General features: G+C 36.7%; 1 protein-coding gene and 1 long non-coding RNA gene across 7 annotated transcripts in view; one reads left to right on the forward strand and one right to left on the reverse strand.

The window, feature by feature from the left end:
- Window positions 1-4743: 4743 nt before the first annotated feature.
- On the reverse strand, window positions 4744-15676 carry LOC144368124 (uncharacterized). Of its 2 annotated transcripts, XR_013427896.1 has the most exons (4): window positions 15372-15676; window positions 14667-14805; window positions 14304-14421; window positions 4744-7251 (listed from the first exon to the last, which is right to left on the reverse strand). It is a non-coding gene; the product is annotated as an uncharacterized LOC144368124 (long non-coding RNA). The 2 variants fall into 2 exon arrangements; XR_013427895.1 differs by lacking the exon at window positions 15372-15676 and having other exon boundaries at window positions 14667-15148.
- The window catches only part of Znf326 (zinc finger protein 326), a 38622-nt gene continuing 28796 nt past the window's right edge, over window positions 15125-24950 (forward strand). The window contains exons 1-4 of one of the 5 annotated variants that reach the window (XM_005327742.4): window positions 15125-15300; window positions 17156-17200; window positions 24207-24242; window positions 24337-24448. In XM_005327742.4, coding sequence (XP_005327799.1) covers window positions 15285-15300; window positions 17156-17200; window positions 24207-24242; window positions 24337-24448 — 209 coding nt within the window. In that variant the 5' untranslated portion in view covers window positions 15125-15284. Of the gene's footprint in view, window positions 15301-17155; window positions 17201-24206; window positions 24297-24336; window positions 24449-24950 lie in introns of those variants that run through there. The other 4 variants (XM_078026697.1, XM_078026698.1, XM_021728037.3 and 1 more) reach the window with 4 other exon arrangements.

Raw genomic sequence — 24950 nt, forward strand, 5'->3', positions numbered from 1 at the left:
CATCACTGCCACATAAAATCTTATTTCTTCAAGAAGATTCTAAAGACTGGAGAGAGAACTGTGTTTCAATGCCCTGGTCTTTGTCAGTTTTGCCCTCAGGAAGTATCATTGAAAAGGATGTAGAGACAGATGCTCTCAGTTTTTAGACTAAAAGATATTAACTATTTTTTAGAAAAAATAAGGAAAAGTGATTAGGCATGGAAGTCCCCTACCTTGCCAAGTCTAGTCATTATATTTTTCCCTTCCACAATTCCATTTCATGTTTCTTCAGCTGGTTGCTGGAAGAATTGAGCAGAATATTTTCTTATGCAACATCGAGTGAAACCCCGTCTATTGGTTTTTAATCAAATAGGAATCCCTGTTAATCAATATCTCTCCACTTGGAGATGACAAAATGATAGATGTTCATAATGATGCCTGGAGTGTGCAAAGCTATCCCTAATTATCTTTTAATTTTCCCAAATGAAAGTATCATTTGTTTCTGTTGATTATGTGTGTAAAACTAACTACCTTATTGTAAAAATTCAACACTGAAAAATGGAAAAGTTAAAAATCCCTTTGCAAATGGCTCACCTCATAGTTAAGCTCCCAATTATCAAATTTATAGATCAGTATAGATTCCCTGGAAAATATGATGCAAAATATGTTTATACAAATGAGATCATATTATTCATACTGTTACCTTTTTACTTTGTCATAAAGTTCCATTTCAAACAAACTTTGTAATGGTTACATTTTGTTCTATAGTATTGATTCATCATAAATAATTTCTCTAAGCATTCATTAATTATTATTAGGCTACTTCCTATTCTTTGCTATTATATTCAATTCTCCAGTGACATCTTCACAGTGCTCTTATTTTTTAAAATGGTAAATTATATTATTTTAAATTATTGAATACATAGCTTATGTACAATAAATTTAAATCTTTAGAAGTATACAATTTGATAAGTTTTGACAAATGTATCCACCATGCAACTACCACATAGAGCTATGGGAAGTTTCCATTACCTCAAAAAGTGCCCTCATGCCCCTTTGTAGTCAAAATCCATCTCTATTCCTGGCACCAGGTAACATTGCTCTGCTTTCTATTACTATAGGCTAGTTTATATATTCTAGAGTTTTATATATGGAGAATGTACATTTTTTGATCTGGCTTCTTTCATTTAGCATAATATTCTTCTCTTTTCTGTTTTTGTGATGCTGGAGATCAAATCCAGGGCCTTGTGCATGCTAAGCAAGCTCTATACCACTGAGCTACATCTCCAGCCCTAGCATAATGTTTTTAAGATTTATCTATGCTGGGGCTGGGTATATGGCTCAGTTGGTAGAGTGCTTGCCTTGCATGCACAAGGCCCTGGGTTCAATCCCCAGCACAAACAACAAACAAACAAACAAATCATGCTGTTATGCTTGCTGTTGCCTTTATCAGTAGTTCATTTCTTTTTATTACTTAGTAGAATTTCACTGTGTGGATGCACTACAATTATTTATTCATTTGCTTGTTGATGGATATATGGAGTGCTTCCAATTTTTGCTACTATGAATAAACTTACTATGAACATTTGTGGAAAAGTCTCTGTATAGACATAGTTTTAATTTTTCTTACATATAAACTTCACAAAAAAACTTTCAAACTGTTTTTCAGAGGTCATGCCATTTTATTTTCCTATTATCAGTATTAGAGGTCCAGCTAGTCTATATATCTAATTTTAATTATTCTATATTGGATGCATAGTAATATATCATTATGACTTCAACTTGCATTTCCATGACTAAGGATGTTGAACATCTATCACAAGCATTTGACCATTGATATGCTTTATTATGCATCTGTTCAAATATGTTGCCCATTTAAAAAATTCGGTTGTTGGGACTGGGGATGTGGCTCAAGCAGTAGTGTGCTCACCTGGCGTACGTGTGGCCTGGATTTGATCCTCAGCACCACATACAAATAAATATGTTGTGTCTGCCGAAAACTAAAAAATAAATATTAAAAAATTCTCTCTCTCTCTCTGTAAAAAAAAAAAAATTAGGTTGTTGTATCCTTATTCTTTTGTATTTTAGATACAAGTCTTTGTCAGATATATGCATTCCAAATATTTCTTCCAAAACTTGTGTTTTATTTTTTTTAACAATGTGAAAAAGCAGTTAATTTAAATAAAGTCCATTAATTTTTTATTTTAAACATTTTATTTTATTTTAAATATTTTTTAAAACAGAGATAAAGATGGGGAGGGAGAAAGAGAGAGAGTGTGTAAACAGTGGTCAGTATAGTTTTACTGATGAGTGCAGACAAAATTTCAGTTACCTTGAAAATTGTCAACTATGAGTGAGAGTTTAAAAAGACACCTTGAAAAAATTGCCTTAGATAACAGAATTTGCTGTATTTATGTGTCCTCATGACTCTGAAATTTAAATGCCATCTTAAACCTTTGTTTTAAAATGTGACTTAAGTGGGAAATGTAGAGAAAAAGAAATATATTAGAACTTTACTGACCATTCATATTAGAATATCATTTACCAAAATGAGTAATCTACAAGAATGAAAACACAGGGCTGGGATTATGGCTCAGTGGTACAGTGCTTGCTTGGCATGTGTGAGGCACTGGGTTCAATTCTCAGCACCACATATAAATAAATGAATAAAATAAAGATCCATCAACATCTAAAAAATATATATATTTTTTAATATTTATTTTTTAGTTCTCGGCGGACACAACATCTTTGTTGGTATGTGGTGCTGAGGATCCAACCCGGGCCGCACGCATGCCAGGCGAGCGTGCTACCGCTTGAGCCACATCCCCAGCCCCCTAAAAAATATTTTTTTAAAAAAAGAATGAAAGCACAGTTCTTTCAGAAAGATCACACTCTCATGTGCAGGCACATTGCACACACACCTGCAAGACCCTTTGTAACCGTGACGGTGAGACTCCTAAAGAAGGGAAAGGAGGTTGTCTAAAGTCAGAATGATGATGAAAGCACTGAGTGCTAACTATATGTCAGGCACTATGCTAAATGGATTATTTCATTTAATCCTCACGACAATGGTCTATGAAACATACCATTATTATCCCCCTTTATAGATAAACTATCTCAGAATAAAACTTGTAAAAGTTCACTTTGGCAGAGATGGGATCCAAACCCTGGATGTGCTTGTGTTCATGTGCTGTAGTGTCCATCCACTACTCACATGTTTTGTGAGTTTCCATTGGTACATTGAGAAATATTGTATATCAATGACAAAATTAATCTAGAAATTTGTAAACTAAATTGTTGTACATCAAGATCATTTAATAGTCAAATCAATATTCTGATTTCTCAGCTTGTCCATCAATATTTTTGTTATACCAATGCTTCTACGCTATTAATAGATCTATACTAACCATCTATTCTCTCTCTCTCTTTCTTTGTCTCACTTTCCAATTTGAGGGCAGAACCCAGGTACTTGTGCATACTAGGCAAGTGTTCTACTACTGAGCTACAACCCCAACCTTATTCTTTATCTTTAAATATCTTTTCTATGACTATCTCATTATTCTTATTAGGCATTCATTTGTTGTGAGTATAAACTATTTTGAGATTTGTTTCGTTGCTGTTGTTTTTATGTGTGTGCATTGGACGGTACAGGGTGTGTGTGTTTGCTGGGATGGAATAAAGGTCCTTGTCTATGCAAGCCAAGTACACATTCTACCATGGAGCTATGTCCCCAGTCCCATTTTGAGATTTTTGAATATTTCATTTCAGCCTCAAGAAGAATTTTTACAATTTGGAATTTAATTTTAAAGCTTACATTTGCCATTATTCTTTTTTTTTTTTTTAAAGAGAGAGTGAGAGAGGAGGGAGAGAGAGATAGAGAATTTTTAATATTTATTTTTTAGTTCTCGACAGACACAACATCTTTGTTGGTATGTGGTGCTGAAATCGAACCCGGGCCGCACGCATGCCAGGCGAGCGCGCTACCGCTTGAGCCACATCCCCAGCCCTTGCCATTATTCTTAAGAAAAGAAAAAAAAAAAAAGAAGATCCTAGTATTGAACTTTCTAACTGATAAGGTATTAGGTCGATTTGAGGTGGCTAAGGGAACAAAGCACTGTGCAACCTGCTCGAAGACGAAAGAACAACCAATCAGGTGCCCACAAACAAGCAGTGATGGTGTCTCAACCACTTGTCAACCAGTGGGGTCTCCTGATGAATCCTGGAAGGACATGGATCTCAGCAAGATCCCCCGACCAACCCCAGGAGGACAAGGGACTCTAAAAACCTCCCTTTCCTGTCCCAAGTCCTCCCTTCCTGCTCCAAACTCAATAAAATTCCAATCCAGCTGAGCCTGGGTGTGATTCCCTAGTACCTGCTCTGTTGGACTGGAGGGTCTCTCGCAGAGCAAATCTCAATAAAGCCTTGTTCAGCAGCTTTTAACCTGCCTCCTTTTGATCACTGGTGCCTGACCTTATAGAAGGTACTGCTTACAAGACAAGAATCTGAAAAGATGGACAGAAATTGCTAAGGGAAATTAGGGCTGTCCCTCCTAAACAAGAAACTTTGTTGAGTCACAGCTAAAAATACTCAATGGAGGCATGCAGAAGTGAGCCCTCAGTGCCTCACAAAGCTGGTTACATTGTCAGATGGGACTCAGAGACAGTTACAGTTATAATACATTAGTGCCAAGGTTTTGAAGGTTGCCTATAAAGGGAAAGCGAGGAAGAGAGGCGGGTAAGCGAGAAATGAAAGATGAGACCAGGCAGAGATACACATGAGAGTTTATTTGTCAGAGCTGTTAGAGACGGCCATTATAGGACGTGGAAGAGGACTTCTTCCTCATTACTTTGCATTTTTAAAATTACATGAATAGTCAAGTATACTCTTAACATTTTCCTTTCTGATTTCCTGAAGCAAACAGCAATAAACAAATTAAACAATAGAGAAAACATTTCTTTTGCCTCATTAGTGGTCTAAACATCATAAAATTATGACCTTTCTCCCCTGGTAGTTCATACCAATATGACAGGACATAAGAAGGCTCTGGGGAGAACAGCGTATTATGTAAACAGGAACATCTACTAACTCCTTTTGTAAAAGAGATCTCTCATTTCTAGGGCCAGCTGCCATCTGTATCAACTCTCTCTCAGGCAGCCTTGGGGTAAGGGTGGGGAGAGAGGAGAAAAGGGTAATTCCCAAAGTACAAGTTTTGTTCACTGATTCCAGCCTTAGCAGGTAGACCCCTGGAAAAAGCAGGTCTGATTCCACTGCAGCGTCAGTCCTCTTCTTCCCAGCCTGCCCTCCTCTCTAGTTTTTCTTTTTATAATTCCTGAAAAGGATGTGGTTGGAGGAAGGTGATTGGAGTGAAGCAAAAGGAAAACAGCTTCTCAAGACTTAGGGTGGGGTATGTGTCAGAAGGCTACTGGGAGTAACCTGTCTGCGTTGGTGAGGGGTAGAAACCAACAGACCAGAGAGTTCCACAAATTACTGAAAGAGTGAAAGAGGAGAATGAATGGTTACAATGAGTAGGAAGGAGCTGCATACTCCCATGCCTTAGGCATGTAATAAATTTTGTGTTCTTTTTCCTGTTAAAATAAAGTGTAATGGGCAGAAAATGCCACAGGCTGAAATATACACAATAAAATGACTTGTTTTCTTACACTAATGCTTTCACTTATTTGCTGAGTAATCTTGGACAAGTACCTTCAGTTTACCAGGTCTTCTTGTCCTCAGCTGAAAAGTTGGGAATAAAGGCAAATGATCCCCAAATACATGTCAAGACTTGACAACTTCACCTCCCCTCTGTGATTCTTTTAGTTCTGCCTGCCTCATTCAAGACAATGCTGAAAGCACAACATGTGCTTTAGGCAGGGATCTGTTAAAAATGATCAAGGGAAGTTTCTGTTAAATTTAATCATTTTCCTATAATCATGCAGTTCTTTTAAAACAAGGAAGAGAATTGTATCAATCTGAGCAATCTACTTTTAGAAATATTTGGTAGCAGGAAGCCACTGATAGATCAAAAGAATTGTTTCCTTCTCCTAAAGGAGCCAATGTAAGTTCAAAACCATAAGGCTCCAGATGCTCCCTCCCTACCCCCCACCCCGCAGGGTTTTGCTATGTTGTCCAGATTGGCCTTTAACACCTGGGCTCAGGTGGTCTTCCCACCTGAGTCTCCTAAGTAGCTGGGACTACAGGTTGTGTGCCTGGCTTTACTTTTCCATTTTTAAAGCTACTAATATACCCACTGTAAGGAATGATGATAAAACCATAGGAAAGGTGAAGTAAGTTTCCCTGTCAAGAGAGAAGAGGAGACCTAAAGGCAGTTATCTTCAACTGAGGCTCCACTGAAATACAAGTAGACATGTACAGAAAAAAAAAAAAATCAGTAAGTATGGGGCTGGGGTTGTGGCTTAATGGTAGCACATTTGCCTGGCATGTGTGAGGCACTGGGTTCGATTCTCAGCACCACATATAAGTAAATAAAATAAAGGTTTATCAACAACAAAAATAAATTTTAAAAAATTAGTATGTATTGGAGAGATATACAAATAGAAACCAGCAGGCTGATAATTTCAACCAATTTCTAAAAGAAAGTGAAAGTGGAAAGTGAATGGTTAAAATGGACAGGAAGGAATCTAATACTCCTGAGTCTTAGGCATGTAATAAATTTCCTGTGTTCTTTTTCCTATTAAAATAGAATGGGCAGCCAGCTGGGTGTGGTGCACGCCTGTAATCCCAGTGACTTGGGAGGCTGAGGCAGAAGAAATGCAAGTTCAAGTCCAGCCTCAGAAACTTAGTGAGACCCCAAACAACTTGGTGAGACCTTGTCTCCAATAAAATACAAAAAAGAGCTGGGGATGTGGTTCTGTGGTTAAGCAACCCTGGGTTCAATCCCTGATTTAAAAAAAAAAAAAAAAAAGTGAGCAGAAAATACTACAAGCTGGAGTACACAAAATAGAATGACAATTAGAAACTTGAGAAAAAAGTTTGAGTGAGCAATTAAGTCACAAACTGTACATGGAGCAAACTATGACCAGGCATAAAAATATCTCTTTCTCGAGGTTTATCTGACATATTTTCTTACAATTTGGATGTGGTTATTGGTTCTCTAGTGAGGACCACAAAGGTAAAGTGCCATTTTCGTCACATTCGACCAAGAGTATATACTATACCCAACTTATCATTGTTGACGTTGACCTTGATCACCTTGTGTTTGCCAGGCATCTCTGATATAAAATCACTTCCTTCTCCTCCCTTGGCATAGTTTACCTTGGAAGGAAATAGATAAGTTTTTAACTTCTAAAGTCAACCTAAAGATAAAGCAGAGAATGATTTTCTTTTTTTAATGGCTACAGCATAAAATGCAAATGTTAACAATTTTGTTAGTGGCAAAGTGTAGCTGGAAAAAAATGAAAAGCAGAGGAAGAGTGGAAGAATGGGAAGAGGAACCACTACTTTTATTCTATAAAACAGAAATCCACAAGTACTATATTAAAAGAAGTAGAAATTTGAATATTTATTTAAAAATATAAAAGTTTAGGCTAAGTGCAGTGGCACATGCCTGTAATCCCAACGTCTGGCATAGGGGAGCTGAGGCAGAAGGATCATGAGTTTAAAGCCAGGCTCAGCAATTTAGTGAGGTGCTAAACAACTCAGCCCAAAATAGGGCTGGGGATGTGGCTCAGTGGTCGAGTGCCCCTGAGTTCAATTCCCTGTTCACCCCCCCAAAATATATATAAATAAACATATATAAACATATATGTACATATAATAGAGATATATATACATATTATATATAATTATATAATATATGAATACAGACAATTATATAATATATAACATAAAATGTATGCACATATTATACGTACATGATATATATTATGTATACATATTATATATTTTATGTCATATTTTATATATATTTATACATATAAAAGTTTAGTTCCTATGGGGAAATAAAATACTATATATATATATATTTATATATATAAAAGTTTAGTTCCTATGGGGAAATAAAATACTATTGTTGCATTGAAAGCAGAGAGGAGGAAGGTAGGATGTGATGCATGTCCATTTTCATACTGTGGAATCTACTAATGCCAACTACATTGGTAAACCAAGAAGAAGAGATATAGAGTACGGTGGAAGTAAATATTATTATTATTATTATTATTTTAAGATAGAGAGAATTTTTTAATATTTATTTTTTAGTTTTCGGCGGACACAACATCTTTGTTTTTATGTGGTGCTGAGGATCCAACCCAGGCCGCACGCATGCCAGGCGAGCGCGCGACTGCTTGAGCCACATCCCCAGCCCGGAAGTAAATATTATTGATCTCACACCAGATAAAAAAGAGGTTTCCTTTGCAGATAAGCTAAAACTGGACCAGGTGGGGGAAAACCAGCTACTTTTCACTGGAGCTCTTTCATTCTATGTGATTTTCTACCGAATGCACACAATTATTTGCTTTTAAACAAAAGATGAACTAGGTATAGTAGTGTGTGACTCAAGTCCTGCTACTCAAGAGGCTGAGACAGGAGGATCACTTGAGCTCATCCTGGGGAACCTAGTGAATCCCTTATCTTAAAAAACAAGCAAACAAAAACACAAAACAACAACAAACAGCCCCAAAAGATGATGTCTAGGGTGTTTCTTCAGTTATACAAGCAAACCAGCCCACTGCCTAAACTACATCCACACAAACCACTTTATAATGTGGTGTTTTGTTAAGGCAGGCATCTCACTTCTAAGAGAGTGAAAGATGTAATCTTCTTAGGTCTTTGATTTGTAGGAAAGTCATTTGAAAAATAACTCCTTTTGTTTCCCTTAGATGACAGATTAGAAGGATTTTAGGTGTAGAAGAGAAATTGACCAAAAGATTCATCAAATTGTCTCTGGTTGAAAAGTATTGGCAATCAGGGGAAATCCTTTGTGTATTTCCTGTGTTTAGCATTTATACAACATGTTTCAAGTTTAAAAGCCCTTTACTGTCATTAGCTAATTATCTCCCAAGGGCTGCAGGGTAGTTACAGGGAATCAAGCCAGCTTTTAGAGCTGCAGGATGTACACGTGTCTGTACCAGCCCTGACTCAGGGTGCAGTTGTTTTCCCATTTCTCAACATAGATCAATCAGGGAATGTGTGGTTATTCAATCTCTAAAGTTCTTTTAACAGACTTGACATTTTCTCAAGTGCAAGTTACTAAAACACAAAATAATTTATTTCAAATAGCATCTCTTAGAATGTCTTGAAAATAATTAAACACTGATGACTGTGTTTAGAATCCTTGAAATGTTCAGAATCCTTGAAGTGATGCTTGAGTATTGGTGCTTACTAAAAATGCCCTGGATTCCAGAGTGACTCAAATGGCCACTGGAACACCCCATCCCCCACCTTAACTATGTCTCCACAATAGTAAGTACAGTATTTGACTAAAGACAACTTTTAATAGATACTAGTCATTAATAAATACAGCATCTTATTTTATGTCAAATACATATTTTCTATTATCAAAGTGCTCAAGAAATTTGGAGAATGTAGAAGAATAAAACATGCCTGTGTATAGAAAAGGTCATTACAAATAGAATCACTATTCATGTTTTGGATTTTTTTTCTATTTTATTTCTATACTCTATCTTTTAAAAAATTTTTAACATAGCAATGATCCAATTCCATATGCAATTCTGTATTTTCCTTTTCAAAATTTATAATTCTAATAAATAAGCATTTTGCATTGTTTCATGCTTTCAAAGTCATCTCTAAAAATGAAAGGTAATGAAGGCAAATGGGAACATTTATATTTATGATTACACCGTAATAGAAATACAGGTACCTGCAGAACATAGGCCCACGTGAGTATTCTCTACCATGGTGTTCATTTGAGAACCTTCAGATCACCAGAAACTAGAACTTGTGCCCAAATTCTGTTTACATTTGGTGTATGGTGCCCTCTACTGGCTATTCTAGGACTGTGCCCTTTTCTGTTGTAAACTATATCGTCCGGAAGGACTCTACAAGTGGTTTAGATTGCATACCTTTGTGTTTAAATGTTATATGTCTGTATTTTTATTTCCAGATGTTGCCTTAATGTATAATGGAACTATATAAATACAGGATCTGGCTGTAGGTCTTTTTATTTTTTATTTATTCAACACACATCAACAACCTACTATGTGCCAGATATGCTTCTAGGGGTTTGGTGACATGAAGATGAAATCTTTGCTTTCGTGGGGATCATTATTTGCTGGGAAAAACAGGGCCAAGAGGGTTGACCTGTTCAACAAGACTGGGACATCCAAACGGAAGAACTTGATTCCTTGTAGACCCCAGTACAGTCGACAGATGTCACAACCAGCTTGCTTTCAATTTACTTGGACAATTAAAATTTGTGGCAGACTAAAACACATTAGTAGTATAAAAGAAATGGCAGAAAATCCCTAAAAGAAAATTAACCTCATTTTCCAAAAAGAGCATACTTTATATAATATGTAGCTGAAACAGGAAAGTAACTGTTATATTCTGAAAGCACCTGTGCATTTGGAACTTCATCCTGCTTTTTTGGGAAGGAAATTCATACAAAGCTGTTTGGTTTTTCTAATTTGAGGAAGGCCTGGAGCATAGGGCAAAGCATTCATGATCACTTCTTTTCCTAAGTAGTTCTTTTTGTCCACATTATGCAGAATGATGTGAAACCATTGGTCATTTCTTTTTTAAACCTAGGACTCTGATGATGATATTGGGTCTACCAATATACCTATGCCTGACTGTATAATATTTATCATAAATACGGAGCGTGCAACTACTTGTTGTGTACTGTTGGGTAGATTATTTGACTTCTCTTCAGTTTTCCTCCTTTGGAAAAGGGTACAGCCTACCTGATTGTAACGATCAGAAATAAGGCACATAACAGGGTGTTCATCAAAATTTCTGGAACACAATTAGCTATTTAGTATAGCATAGTAAGTACTTCAAAATGATAGATATACGTATAAGTTTGGATTCTGGAACCAGCCTGGCTGGGCTGGAATCTTTGCTCTACCCTTTATCAGCTGTGTGATGTTGGGCAAGTAGCTTTACATCTTTTGGTCTCAGTTTCCTCACTGAGTTGGGGATGTTATTAGCCACTGCATCATAGGGTTTTTCAGGTGGCTAAAATGAGTTAATATATGTAAAGTACCTTTAAAAGCATATTTATATTATAGGGCTTAATAATGGTTAATTATTTTTATTGCTATTCCTTTCAACTGGCAGAGATTCCCACAGCTTTTTGAAGTTCTATATTAAAACCTGGGAGAAACACCTTGTCATATGTATAAAACACATTCCGTCGCACACCATCGTACTAGTTGATTTCAGTTTTCCATTGTATGGCCCTGTAGCCAACTCTCCTTTGATAAGTCCTTCGAGTCCTCAGTGGGAATTGCTTTTAAGTTTGACTGCTTTGCTGTAAGACAGTAATTCTTAGGTCTTGAGTTTATTCCTTTACTGTTTCTGGATTCCATAAAGAACATGGGAATAATAATTACTTGGAGGCAAAATAGGAAAGCATTGTGAAAACTGGTCTCAATTCTACTGTTACTCTCCAAAATAATTATATAATGTAGTAGTTTCTTTTTCCTTTCTTTTTCTTTTTGGTGGTGCTGGGGATTGAACATGTGACACAGGCACTCTACCAACTAAGCTATATCCCCAGCTCCAATGTAGTTTTGTGCAGATGAATCTCTGGGCATCTAATTTCAGTCAAGTCTTTTTCTCAATAGTGATTTAGCGAGTGCTCCTCTCCCTCAACATATGTAGTGTCAGTGTGCTATGTATAAGCCACCTAAAGGGCACAGAGAAGGGTTTTCACATTCAGAAAGGATAAGCAAGGAGCTACAGAAAGATATAACTAGCTTACTCACTATAAGAATCCGACTGTGAAACTGCTAATAAGGTTACATAAAGTGAATGAGACTCTGATTGGGGAGAGGTTTAAAAAGAGGCCATATTTATAGTGAACCTAAAACACAGAAGGAAGCAGCAAGTCACCTCAGCAATAGCAGCAAGGTATAATTTGAGCAAAGGCACAGAAATGTGAAAATACAGAGTTGTTCAGGGAACAGCTGATGGTGCTGGTTGTTGAAACAAAAGTTATATAGGCAGAAGGGTTAAGAGTTGAGGAACAAAGTTCTCTGTGTCCTCAAGGACTCCATTCAGTGAGTTCTTTCCAGGTTCGGGGGTGGAGCTTCTCTGACAACTCCCTTAGGAACAGGTCCTACGTGTGACCTCTATTTCCTCCTTGTCCCTGAAGTTTGTTTTTGATTTCAGCCCCCATATCTTTTGCTACTCTGCAAAGTAAAAAACAAAACAAAACAAAAACCCTCTTTTATTTTTCCCATTAGACTTTGTTGCTCTGGGATTTATGAACCTGTTACTCATTGTAATTTTGTATGTTTATGTCTTGGGCTGGGAATTGATTCCAGGGCCTTGTGCATGCTATTCAAGTGCTCTACAACTGAGCCACACCCCAGCTTCCACCTGTTGTAAAATATATGAAAAACAAAATGCCATATGACTTTGTACAAAAGATTGAGATCTTGGGGTAAAAGTGTGTGAGTCTAGCAAAGTGGGAATCAGGTAGTCCCATTTAGACTCTCCGAAATAGGGGTGGTAGGGGTGAACAATGACAATGAAGTGAGAAAATGATGCTTGGCATATAGGTGGTGCTCAATTAGTATTTGTTGAATAAGTGAGTCAAGGAAAAACTTGATGGCTTCTTGTGCATTAATTGCAAGGTATCTTTGGGGTATGACCATCTGTGAAAGAACATTTCCTATTTGGGAAAGAGGAAGAAAGGGGCGAAGAGCTATATGTATCCTGGCTGTCCATGTGATTATGGCCAGGCTTCCTCTGGAGTTAAGAATTCCTTGTCTGGCAGTTTTCTTTTTCAAGGTAGAAGGGTGTGTGTGTGTGTGTGTGTTACACAAAATACAGTGACCCAATGTTTATTTCCTTCTAGTCATGGTAAGATCTGAAGATTTTAGGTTATAAGACCATTCCTTTACCAGAGGAAGCTGTGGGTAAAAATGAAAACAAGCAAAAGATTTAAAAACAGGGAGTGGAGAGCTCAATTTTACTTGGCAAACATGTGCTTGGTACTAAGGATACAAGAAGACTTTTAGGGGGGTACTAGGGATTGAACTGAGGGTCTCATATGTGTTCATCCAGTGTTTTACCCTGAGCTACATCTCCAGCCCCAGAAGACTATTCTATAAATAAAGAGCTTTGATTGTGAAAAGATGTAACACCAGAGTACTTGATGCATGGGAGACAGTGCTGTAACAGAGAACAAAGCCACCAGCAGCAGCCACCCTTATAGGTTTGTTAGGAATGCATACTCTCTGACCTCATCTCAGACTGACTGAATGTGAATTTGTCTTAACAAGTCCGTAGGTGAATAACTTGCATAGTAATACTTGAAAGGTGCTGACCAAGAGGGCAGGGATGATGTCTGGAAATGTTTCCTAGAAAAGGCAAATCCTGAGCTGTGTTTTGAGGATGCCTTGATTTAACCAGGTGATGTTCCAAGAAGAGGCAACAATGTGCAGTAGCATAAAAAAGCATAAAAAAGGGATGTTTTGGAAGCCAGTAGTCTGAAACTGCTAATTAAAAGGAATAGTGTGGGAGAGAGAAGGGGGAAAATAAAGGGAGATAGTAGAGGTCAGGCTGTGGCCAGATCTTGCTGCACATGTTCTAGGTTAAGGAGCTTTGACTAGACTTAAGCCATGCTAGAGATGTGTAATGACACGTTCAAGTTTGCTTTTAGATCACTGCAGGCTGAGGAGGCTGAAAACAGGAGAGGCTGAAGGATAGAGAAATTAATTAGGAAGCTAAGGCAATAGATGCATACAGAGATAATGAGAGTTTTAACTCAAGTAATGGTAGTGGGGATGAAGAGGAGGGGACAGTTTTAAAAAAACTTTAGGAGGTAATGAATAGATAGATGAAAGACTTCAGTATGTATTGCAGATGGGAGGCTGGGAGAAGACTGAGTGTTAACTGGATGACTCGCAGCCTTCTGGCGGGTATTAGTGGGTGGTTGCTCATGATGGCACTAGTAGATGAAAGAATAAAGGAGGATGAGCAGGTTTGAGAAGGGAAATTATGAGTTCAGTATTAAACATGCTCAGCTCAGGTGAACAGAAAACATGTACAGGAGGGGTAAAAAGAAGAAAACAAATAATGGGTGGAGAACAGGATGAGTCAAATCAAGGTGGAGAAGGAAAATGATGAGAAGGAAACAATGCTTTGTTCAGATATGGAGCTACAGTAATAATACATACCTGCTAATTTTCCTTCCAATTCACTTCCAGTTCAAAGGAGGCTGCCCCTTTTGACTAAAGCAAAGTCTCATTGGTGGTTTCCTATGTGGTGATGAATTCATTGTTGCCACCATTTGCTCTGTGGGGGAAAAAAAGTTTCTAACGTGAGGTTCAAGACATTCCAGGGTCAGAATCACCAAAACAGCTGCCCCCCCCCCCCATATTGCCCCATGGGTAACTTTGCTTATGTCCCTAATACTGTTTCCAAAGTGGCAATAATACAATACCAATATGTGTGTGTGTGTTTGTGAGGGCCATTCAAGTTCTGAATTACTCGTACCACAAATCTAACCCTGAAAACTTTTACAGTTCTTTTAACTGCACCTTAAAATTCAGAATCCTTTGGATCATTTCCATAATTGTTTTCTGTTCAGTAATCTGTTCGTCTGCGCACGTTCCAGACTTCTGTGTCTCCAAGGCAGAAACTTGAGAAGTACTTAAAAAATTTTCTGATCGGTCATCACTAGCCAATAAAAAGCAGAAGGTTGGCACGTGGTTTTTATTAGTTCGGGCAGGAGGAAGATGTTCCCACCAGATCCTTTCGCTTTTGCCAGGTTCAAACATGGCGGGCCACAGCCAGCCCTTCCAGAACACTCAGCTCACTTTCCAGCAATCCCCTCCAGTCTTTGGCGCTCCTTTTTCACCTTCCGTCACACTCGATAGCTCAGGGTGTTTAGAGCGTGACAGCGACCCTGCTTCACGCCCCCACGCAGAGGCCCGCCCATCACCCCGCGCCAACCAATCGCAGACCGCGCTGCTGCGGCAGGCAGCGCCGGCCCGCCCCGCCCCCAGCCTCGCTGTGGCCTGCGGCTTCCCCGGCCGGTAGCGCCGCTTTTGGTCGCGTGAACTGGTCTAGTGGGACGGTAGGTCGCGAGCTCTTGCCGCGGGCTGCAGCTCAAGCTCAACTATTCCCGCTGTGGTCGTCAGCCCGGAGCCTCCGCCATGGACTTCGAGGACGGTAAGCACCGCCTCGGGCTGGTGGTCGCGGCATGCGGGAGGCGGGGTGGCCTGTGCTGGGGGTCTGTTTACCGTCTCAAGATGGCCGTGTGGGCTTTGTTCTGCCGGCCCGGAGGCCACCCGCCCTCCGCGGGCCCAGCGCCGGAACTTGGCCTCCTCGCCTACCCGCGCGCCGCTATTCGGCCCGCCTGGGTGTCCACTGCTAAAGGGGATCTGAGCGGTCCGCGCGGATCTCGGTGCGGAGAAGGAAGAGCACAGAGCGCGAGGGCCTCGGGGTTCGGGCCCCGGAATCGCCCTGCCCCCCTGGGCGTGCAGATTGCCTCCACTCCTCCAACTTCCCGGCCTCGGGCAGCGGGGCGAGCGGGCCGCCCCAGCGTGGCTTGCTTTGGCCCCAAGGGGCGGTGACCGTGATTGCCCGTTTAGTTAATCCTCAACCTGGGTGACTTCTTGCTAAATACAGTTTCCAGAAGCTTGTACGCGGTGTTGTTCCTGGTTGACTTAGTTCAAGATGAGTTTGAAGGGCGTCATATTTAGGTAGATATTTATACCGAACGAGAAGCAGTCTATTTCCTGGTTAGCAAACTGGGATATTTCATCCCCCTAAATTACCTAGACTTAAATACCTAATAGGCAGTAAATTTGTGAACCAAAGCACTTTTTTTTTTTTAAGCTTGTGTTAAGTCAATCAGAATTTTGGCACAGCAAGCATCAGACGCCCTTCACATCAGTACACAGCAGCCTGTGTTGGATTTACTGATTAAATAAACGGGATTTTTACAAGACCTTTCAATCATCTCTGACACCAGTTCACAGGGTCATATAGTAGAATTATTTTAGTTGTCCTCAAATCTTGTCCAACTTTTATAGGACTTAGCATCAAGATAAAATGGTATGTAGTGACATCATTAAGGAGACATGGGAAAGAGTATTACACGGAATTAATCTTGAGTAACCGGGCACTTCTAAATAAAACCAAATCACTAGGAATTGTATGCATTCAGTCCCACCAAAAAATGATCTTTAACATTGAATGAACTTTTGATCTTTTGTTTTCATACGACAGATAGTTAAAACTGCCAAATCTAAGTATGGGAAAAGTGATAGAATAACTCTTTTGTTATTGTTTCTTTCTTTTCACCATATGCCTACAGCTATAAAGTGTTTGTAATTGCCCATCACTGCTCATCCTCAGCCACCTTGCTGTATTTACAAGATGGAATTTGACTTAAAGGGTTTATCTGAATATAATCCTGTGTACTGTTGTAGTGTTCTTTTGTATCCAAATGACCATTGAATTGAATTTTATTCTTTTCATCACTTGTAAACTTAAGTAAAGAATTTAACTTTGTGAAATTAGTTTTTGACAAAGAAATTGGCAATATGGTTTTTTGTGATGGTACATCTTGGGTAGCACAAACTCAAATATGCATTTCTCTGATAAGATCTTGAAATCAAATTAAATGATAAAAGAAATATTAACTTTGAAAACAATTTGTTAACATAGAATCAATTCTCAGATGTATCTGATTTTTACATTTTTGATACATAATATGTCTGCCCTTTTGTTACTTAATATAAATCAATACTAAATCGCCTCTTTTGACTGTTATTATAATATCAAGTGTTACAAACTAATTTTTACATTGGCATAACTTGGATGATGAACCTGTCATTTGGCTAGGTAGTGAAGAACATGAATACATGTTTTCCCAAATGAATATTGGTAATTATTTGTGCCCCAGATGTTCAGATAATTGAGTCAGTGGCATTTAAAAATCGTGTTAATAGATGGATTTATAATTTTGGGTTTTTGTAAATACTGCACTAATTCCTTTTTGTTAAATATGTCTTCATAGATTATACACACTCTGCTTGCAGGAATACTTATCAGGGCTTTAATGGTAAGTATTCTCTTTCATTTGCTATTAAAATTGTTGAGGGAATGCATTTTGTTTTTTTCTTTCATATCCATAAAAGTAAAGAGGCAATGGAAAAAGCCAGTCCCACCTTATTTCAAACATTGTTTTGGCTTGTGATTTATTAGATTTCAGTGTTGTTATACTATCATTTAGGATCAGAAAAGGTTACTCAAATTGGTTTGAATTTTTGTCTTTATATTTATATTATGATTATTTTAACTTATTTCAAAGACTGACTACATTCTCAGTATAGTGGGGGTCTTTTTTTAAAATTGGTTTAAACATAAATAAGTGAATGAATGACAGCGGAATGCATTACAATTCATTATATTACACATATATATGCATTACACATTAAATTACAATATATTGCATATATCACAGTTTTTCATATTTCTGTATATATAAAATATTTTGACACCCAATTTGTGTCTTCATACATGTACTTTGGATAATGATATCTATCACATTCCACCATCCTTGTGGAGGTCTTTTTTTTGATGTTTTGTAATGTAGATTTAGTGGATTAGTGGCTTGGTTCTGTATATCTTTACAGCAATGTATCTTGTTTTTGATGGCTGGGGGAGGGTACCAGGGATTGAACTGAGGAGTGCTCAACTACTGTGCTACATCCTCAGCCATTTTTTGTATTTTATTCAGAGACAGGGTCTCACTGAGTTGTTTAGCGCCTGGCTGAATTGCTGAGGCTAGCTTTGAACTCAGGATCCTCCTGTTTCAGCCTCCCTCCTGTCTCAGCCTCCCCATCTGCTGGGATTACCGGTGTGTGCAGCTGCATCTTGTTTTTGAGGCCATTTCTTTCTCAGTGTGTTCAAATGTGTTGGTATATAACAGCTGCCTGGAGAAGTACATGAAAAGACTGATTGTTTATTGACATAAGCATGATGTTAGGTGCTAGCTAGATAAAATCACAAGAGAGATGTAGAATAGAATTGAATGTTATTTTGATAGTTATTAGAGTTAAGTCCCTGCCAGAGAGGATAATAACACAAAAAAGAGCATAGAACAATTTAAAAAGGTTAAAAAAGCATTATATGAAATACTTGAAGGAGTGATATCCTGTCTGCCAGAGAAAGGCAAAATCCAGCTATGGTAGAGAATATAATGTGCTCACAAAATAAAGCGTAAGTAGATGAACTACTAAGAAGACTGCCATTTTATAGAAATAATTACCATGCAGTTTTAATTTATTATCTCTTAACGATTAAGAGAAACTTTGGATTTGATGTATAAAAAAGGCTCAACATGTAGGAAATAGTCAATATATATTAAATGAATGCTTAAGAATATGTTTTTGAGAGGAAAAGTGATGTACAGTTACCAAAGGAAATTTAGTTTACTTCAACAGAGCCACGCATAGGTTAGATTGGGAACTGGAAAATTAGAAAACTTTACAAATTCAGATGTAGGGAATTTAAGACCTTAGACCTTTTTTTTAATATTTATTTTTTAGTTGTATTTGGACACAATACGTTTATTTTTATGTGCTGCTGAGGATCGAACGTACTAGGTGAGCGTTCTACTACTGAGTCCCAGCCCCAAGACCTTAGACTTTATTTTATTTTTAATATTTATTTTTTAGAAGTAGTTGGACACAATACCTTGATTTTGTTTATTTATTTTTATATGATGCTGAGGATCGAACCCAGGGCCTTGCATGTGCTCGACGAGCGCTCTACTGCTGAGCCACAGTCCTAGCCAGAAGACCTTAGATTTTAAAGATGATGATGTTAAGAAAATTAATAGAACTTGTAAGCTGACTAATAATGGGTAAAAATTTGATAGGGTTGAGTAAAAATGAACTCAGGATTTTAAACTGAAGTGAGTAGGTCTTGTGCTTTAACCAAAGAGAGATTTGGAAAGACAGAAGACCTGAAGAATTGGATTTACAATCTAAAGAAAGGAGGTGAAATGCAAAATCATTCAGCACCAGACATTTTTATGAATGTACAGTGTTACAAAAGAGATTTAATGCTGAATTTTTGTCTCTTTAATTTTAGTTCCAGTAGTGGTTCTCATCAGAGGGTGATTATTAGAGTCCTCTGGGGAGCTATTTCAAAGTATGTTTGTTCAAGTTATACCCTACACTTCATAAACTTAGTTTTAGGGCAAGCTATCCCTGACTATATATGTGTTGCAAAAGTACTCTGAATGAATTATTTTGGCTTTCACCTCTGGTTAAAGACCACTAATTGAAAATACTTGAGGTCTTAGTTAATTACATATCACAGTGACTAACTTTAGGAATTTGATTTGACTTCATTGGACAAATATTTATTTAGTGACTCCTGTGTATCAGATATTTTTCTAGGAGCTAGGACTGCAGCAGTGGAAAAAAAAAAGGATAAATATTCCTTCCTGTGTGGCACTTCAGTCAAATGGGATGACATAGAAAACAAGATTAAAAAAGTAACAAATGTTGTATGTTAAAATTGCTAGGTAAAAAATGCTAGGGAGAAAAATAAGGTAGGAAAGGGGGACAGGTGTATATGTGTAAGTTGTGATTTTAAAGAATTTGGGGAAGGACTCACAAAACAGGTGACATTTAAGTTCAGACGCAAACCTTGAGGGCTATCTAGAGAAAGAACTTCAGGAAATAAAAGATATGTAGGTACCCAATGAAACCAACAATATACTTCATTGTTAGCACCATATTTTCTAGCTTTCTACTGAAATGAAGTATAAGGCATCAGAGAAAATGTCAAGATATGATTTCCTCCATACTATTTTTTGAAAGGAAGTTATATTTCCAGCGTTTCCATGCTTTTCGTTTTGTTCATAATAACTCTTTTTATATAAATAGCCCATAGAAAAAGGAAGAACTTTCCAGGTAGAGGGAAATGCATGAACAAAGCTAGGGGTGAGTATGCTGTGCTTCTCAGAGACTTAACTGGTTTGACTAGAATAGATTATTTTTGCTGAGCAATCTGAAGACTAAGGCCAGAGAGGTGAGGTGTAGCCAGAAGGCATTGAAAATCAAAAGTAATTTACATATATATGAGAAGCTATAGAAAAGACCAGAAAGAGGTAAGTAGTGAATAGTGCCAATAGGGGAAGAGTATTCCTGGCCTGGCAAGCTGCAAAGTGCATAAACTAGCATACACCTGTTCTAGAAACTGCAAGGAGCATAGTGTATCTGGAATGCACAAGAGATGTTGGAAGAGAAGAGGTAATGGGGCAGATCATATAGAGTAAATTTCCTCAACTTTGACACTGTTGACATTTTGAATTAGATAATTTTTTGTTGTGGGGCAATGTCTTGTTAGTTGAAAAGTGAACTCAGGATTTTAAACTGAAGTGAGTAGGTCTTGTGCTTTTACCAAAGAGAGATTTGGAAAGACAGAAGACCTGAAGAATTGGATTTACAAGTCTAAAGAAGGAGGTGAAATGCAAAACCATTCAGGGCCAGGCATTTTTTTCCTTATGAATGTACAGTGTTACAAAAGAGATTTAATGCTGACTTCTTTTTTCTTAATTTTAGTTCCAGTGGTGGTTCTCATCAGAGGGTAATTATTAGAGTCCTCTGGGGAGCTATTTCAAAGTATGTTTGTTCAAGTTATACCCTACACTTGTTTAGTAGCATCCTTGTTCTCTGGCCCCAGTTGTAATAATCAAAAATGCTTTCAGACAGTGCCAGTGTCTCTGTGAGCCCCAAATTGCCCCTGATTAAGAACCACTGATATATGACCTTTGGGGTTTTTTTTTTTTTTTTTTTTTAGGGGTTTGACTTTTACTTGGAATAAGATGGAAGCTGTTGGAGGATATTGAGCATTGAACATGATATAACTTAAATTTGCCAGAATTTTTCTGGCTTTTGTCTTCAGAATAAACAAAAAGCTAGTAAAAGTAGAAGTGGGAAAACCAGTTAGGAATCTATGATTGTGATCCAAGCAATAGCATGGATTTCATTCAAATTAATAGGTCCGTTTTATTAAGTCCTGAGTAAATTGCTCTCTTATCTAACACTAATAGTAAAGAGATAAAAGAAGTGTTATTTTTTGTGTACTCTATAGTGCTTGACATAAAAGTGTTCAGTAAATGTTAGTTTTTCTATGATAGCATAGTAAAATAAACAGAATTAAAGAAAAAGGAAATAACTAAAGGATTTAGTACCCAGAGGCAGCCACTGCTAACTCAGAAAGGGCAAAAACAACAAGATTTTTTTGCTTTCTGTGTTTGACTAAACCTAGATTATATATGTTTAAAAAAAATTTTTTATGGACACAATACCTGTGTGTATTCAGTTTAATTTATTTATTATTTTAATGTGGTGCTGATGATAGAACCCAGTGCCTCATATGTGCTAGGCAAGTACTCTGTCACTGAGCTACAACCCCAGTCCTTAAGATTATATTTTAATGTGAGTCCTTAGAGGAAAACATTTTTTATGTTAAACTTTATCTCAAAATTGTTATCTCTAGGAGAAAAACAGTTGTGTATTATACTACATCTTAAAACATTTAAGACAAATAGTTGACTATTTTATTAATGTAGAAATGTGTTGCTCATACTGTGGTAGCCATTATCATAGGAAACTATTGAACACTTGAAATATGGGTAGTCTGAAATGAGAGGTTCCATGAATAAATTACGTACTGTATTTGAAGCCTTAGTATGAACAAACGTTGTACAAATCTCATTAGTACTTTTTTATATTGCTAAATGTTTTGTACTCTGTTACATTAAAATCCATTGGTATGTCTTGTACTTTGAATGGACCTTTTTACCATGTATGATTCTGTAATGTTAGTTATTTATAAAATATTCATTTGCTGCATTATGCAGACAGGTTTTATTGTATGATATTTTAAAAACCAGTTAATATTAACAACAGTCTTATAAGAAAAACATTGAAGTATTGACACGCTGTCAAACTGATAAAAATTTTTTAATTCTAATTTCACTTAAAGGTATGATTTTTATCATTGGCAACAAGTAACATTTAGCTTTAGTTGTTTTCCTTGAAGCACCAGTTTACTTCGTTCATTTTTGAGAAAATGTTTGCTACATGCTCAAGTCTGAAAACCAGTTTTTGACTTTCAGTCTTTCTAGAAAAGAGCATTTTCCTAGTAAAAAGTGGCTAATTTAATTCATAAATGAAACACTTGAGGATGGCTTTTCTTGGAAGGATCTGGGATGCTTTGGTAGGCTGCAGAAATGGTTCATGTATACTTCCTCTTTCATTACATAGAATGTAGAAAAAGATATGGTTACATCAAAGATCATAATGTAATAAAAATAATTATTGCTTCATCAAGGACATATTTAAGTGAAACTAATATTTTTATTTATTTTTTTCATTGTGGGTGTGTTATATTAAGTCTGGTGCCAGCTACTGCCTTAATTTGTGGCTGAAATGCCAGCAGTTTTACCCATCAGTACTTTGTACCTTCAATGTCAACACCCTGAAAAAGGCAAATAATGCCTTATTATTATTTATTAAAATATTTTTGACCTTGTGAATCCCTAGAAAAATGGTCTTAGCAAATCCCAGGGATCAGCAGACCATTTCATGAGAACTATTCCTATAAGATATATAAAAAAATTAGTGGTCTCTCTCTTCTCTTAGAGGACCTGCCCGTTTCCCTTGAGAATGTTTCCTTTTTCCCTTTTTCTGTCTCTACTAATAAACTCATGCCTGTTTCTCTGAAACATAAGATTCTTAAAAAATCAGATCCTTAGCACAAAACTGGTATTTAAGATAAGGCATGAACAACAGAATATAAGACTTAAAATGGTAGCACCACATAAGATATACAGGCTTTTGTAAATAGTAGAGAGACAATATCAGTAAACGTTTTATTGATAGGTTATTTCAAGTAGACTTTAAAAATTAGAAGGTTTCACTAAGCAGGTGTTTGAGTGGTAGAAGAAAATGTTTCATATATAAACAACAGTTTGAAGCTAGACAGGAGTATGTCTACGAGATTTGGGGGAAATCATTTCACATTTCTCAAATCTATAAAATGAGAAGATTAAATTGGATAGTTTAGGTTGCTTCCAGGTTTAAAATGACAAAACTCAATTTTTTCAGTTCTTCTCATTATTAGAAATATTAAATTATTATAAGTAATGTTTTAAAAATATAAATTCAAGTATTTGTATTCACTGTTGTACATAAAATATGGGGAGGGTAGTAATGAGGCATTTTAAGGGACTTTATAGGAAACATTTTAAATAGTAGTTTTAATTTTAAATTTTTATAGTCAATGTAAATTAATTTTATTACCTCATTGTATTTATTTTTCATATCAGAGGTTAGGATATAGGTAGAATTGCAGTGTATTAAAATATACCTAATACCCTTGTTGTGTCACAACTTTTTTTAGTGTTTGTATTGCTAGAATTCATAATCATGTCCTTTATTCAAGAGAATTTGAGTGTTTGTTGTTTGTTGAGTCATTATTTATAGACATGGTGCCAGTGATTGATCCCAGTCTGTGATTTTACTTTTTTAAAATATCTGTTTCAGTTAATGTGAATGGAGCTAGTAAAAAATGTAGCTGTTTCTGAGTTTTTAGACATTTGAGGAGAATTAAATGCAGAAGATTAAGTACAGTAGGTTTATGTCACAGCATGCTTAGGACAAAAAAAAATCATCTCTTTTCACTTTATTAAATGCTGACTTATCTTGAGAATAGGAATCATGTATTATTAATTATATATGCTGTAATATCAAATACAAGACCTTATAGCAAACATAGTTTTTTTAGTCAAGTAAGTATTGGTTAAATTAAAAATAATTCTAATATAGAATTTTGTAGTTGATAATATGCTTTTCTCTGAAATACAAAGCTTTGTTAGCAAGTAGTCGTTTTGATGTGTTCTCTTTCAATGTCTCATATATGAGTTTAGCTTAATTAATGACAAAATTATCATCTCAGGTGATTGATGTGAATATCTTGTTTTATACCAAGTTTTCTGAAGAAAATGATGTATTATTAAAGTTTCCTCATTGACTCTCTTTTAGGAATGGATCGCGATTATGGCCCTGGATCTTATGGAGGTCTGACATTCAAGGATATTTATCTAAAAATTCTTCTTTTGAGTGCCAGTAAAGGTGAGCATCATTTAATTTTTTTCTTTTTAAACTCTTATAGGGATGGATCGTGACTATGGCCATGGATCCTATGGGGGTCAAAGATCCATGGATTCCTACCTAAACCAGTCATATGGCATGGACAATCACAGTGGTGGTGGTGGGGGTAGCAGGTAAATTGCTTAATCACTTGGCCAAATAATTAGACAACTATAAGATTCTGGATATATTATTTTAAGTATTCTTTAGGCATGTTATAATTCTTGAACTTTGTTGTTTAGAATTGAATAATCACCTTAAATATTTAAAGGTGTTAATGCTCATAAAAATTATCTCAGGAGCACTGCCAGACATTATTTTACAGAAATCTCAGCTAACTATTATCATTTCAATATAATAGAGTAAGATATTCTATCTTCAGCAGTGAATTTTTTTTTAACTTTTACTTTTAACTCCTTACCTGTCAAAATGTCTGAACAACTGATACGAAAATTTGTTTCTAAAAATATTACTTGTGAAGCTTAACAATTAAAGAAAAAATATCTTTTCAAATGTGGGGTGTTATGTAAAGCCGGAGAATGGGTTTAAGTGAATCAGTTTAGCAACATTCAATTTCTATAAGAAACATTTCAGAAAGTTTTTTTTTTTAAATTCTAAAGTAAGTTGTAAGAGCAT

This window comes from Ictidomys tridecemlineatus, chromosome 11 (genome assembly GCF_052094955.1).
Source record: "Ictidomys tridecemlineatus isolate mIctTri1 chromosome 11, mIctTri1.hap1, whole genome shotgun sequence".
Lineage (NCBI taxonomy): Eukaryota > Metazoa > Chordata > Mammalia > Rodentia > Sciuridae > Ictidomys > Ictidomys tridecemlineatus.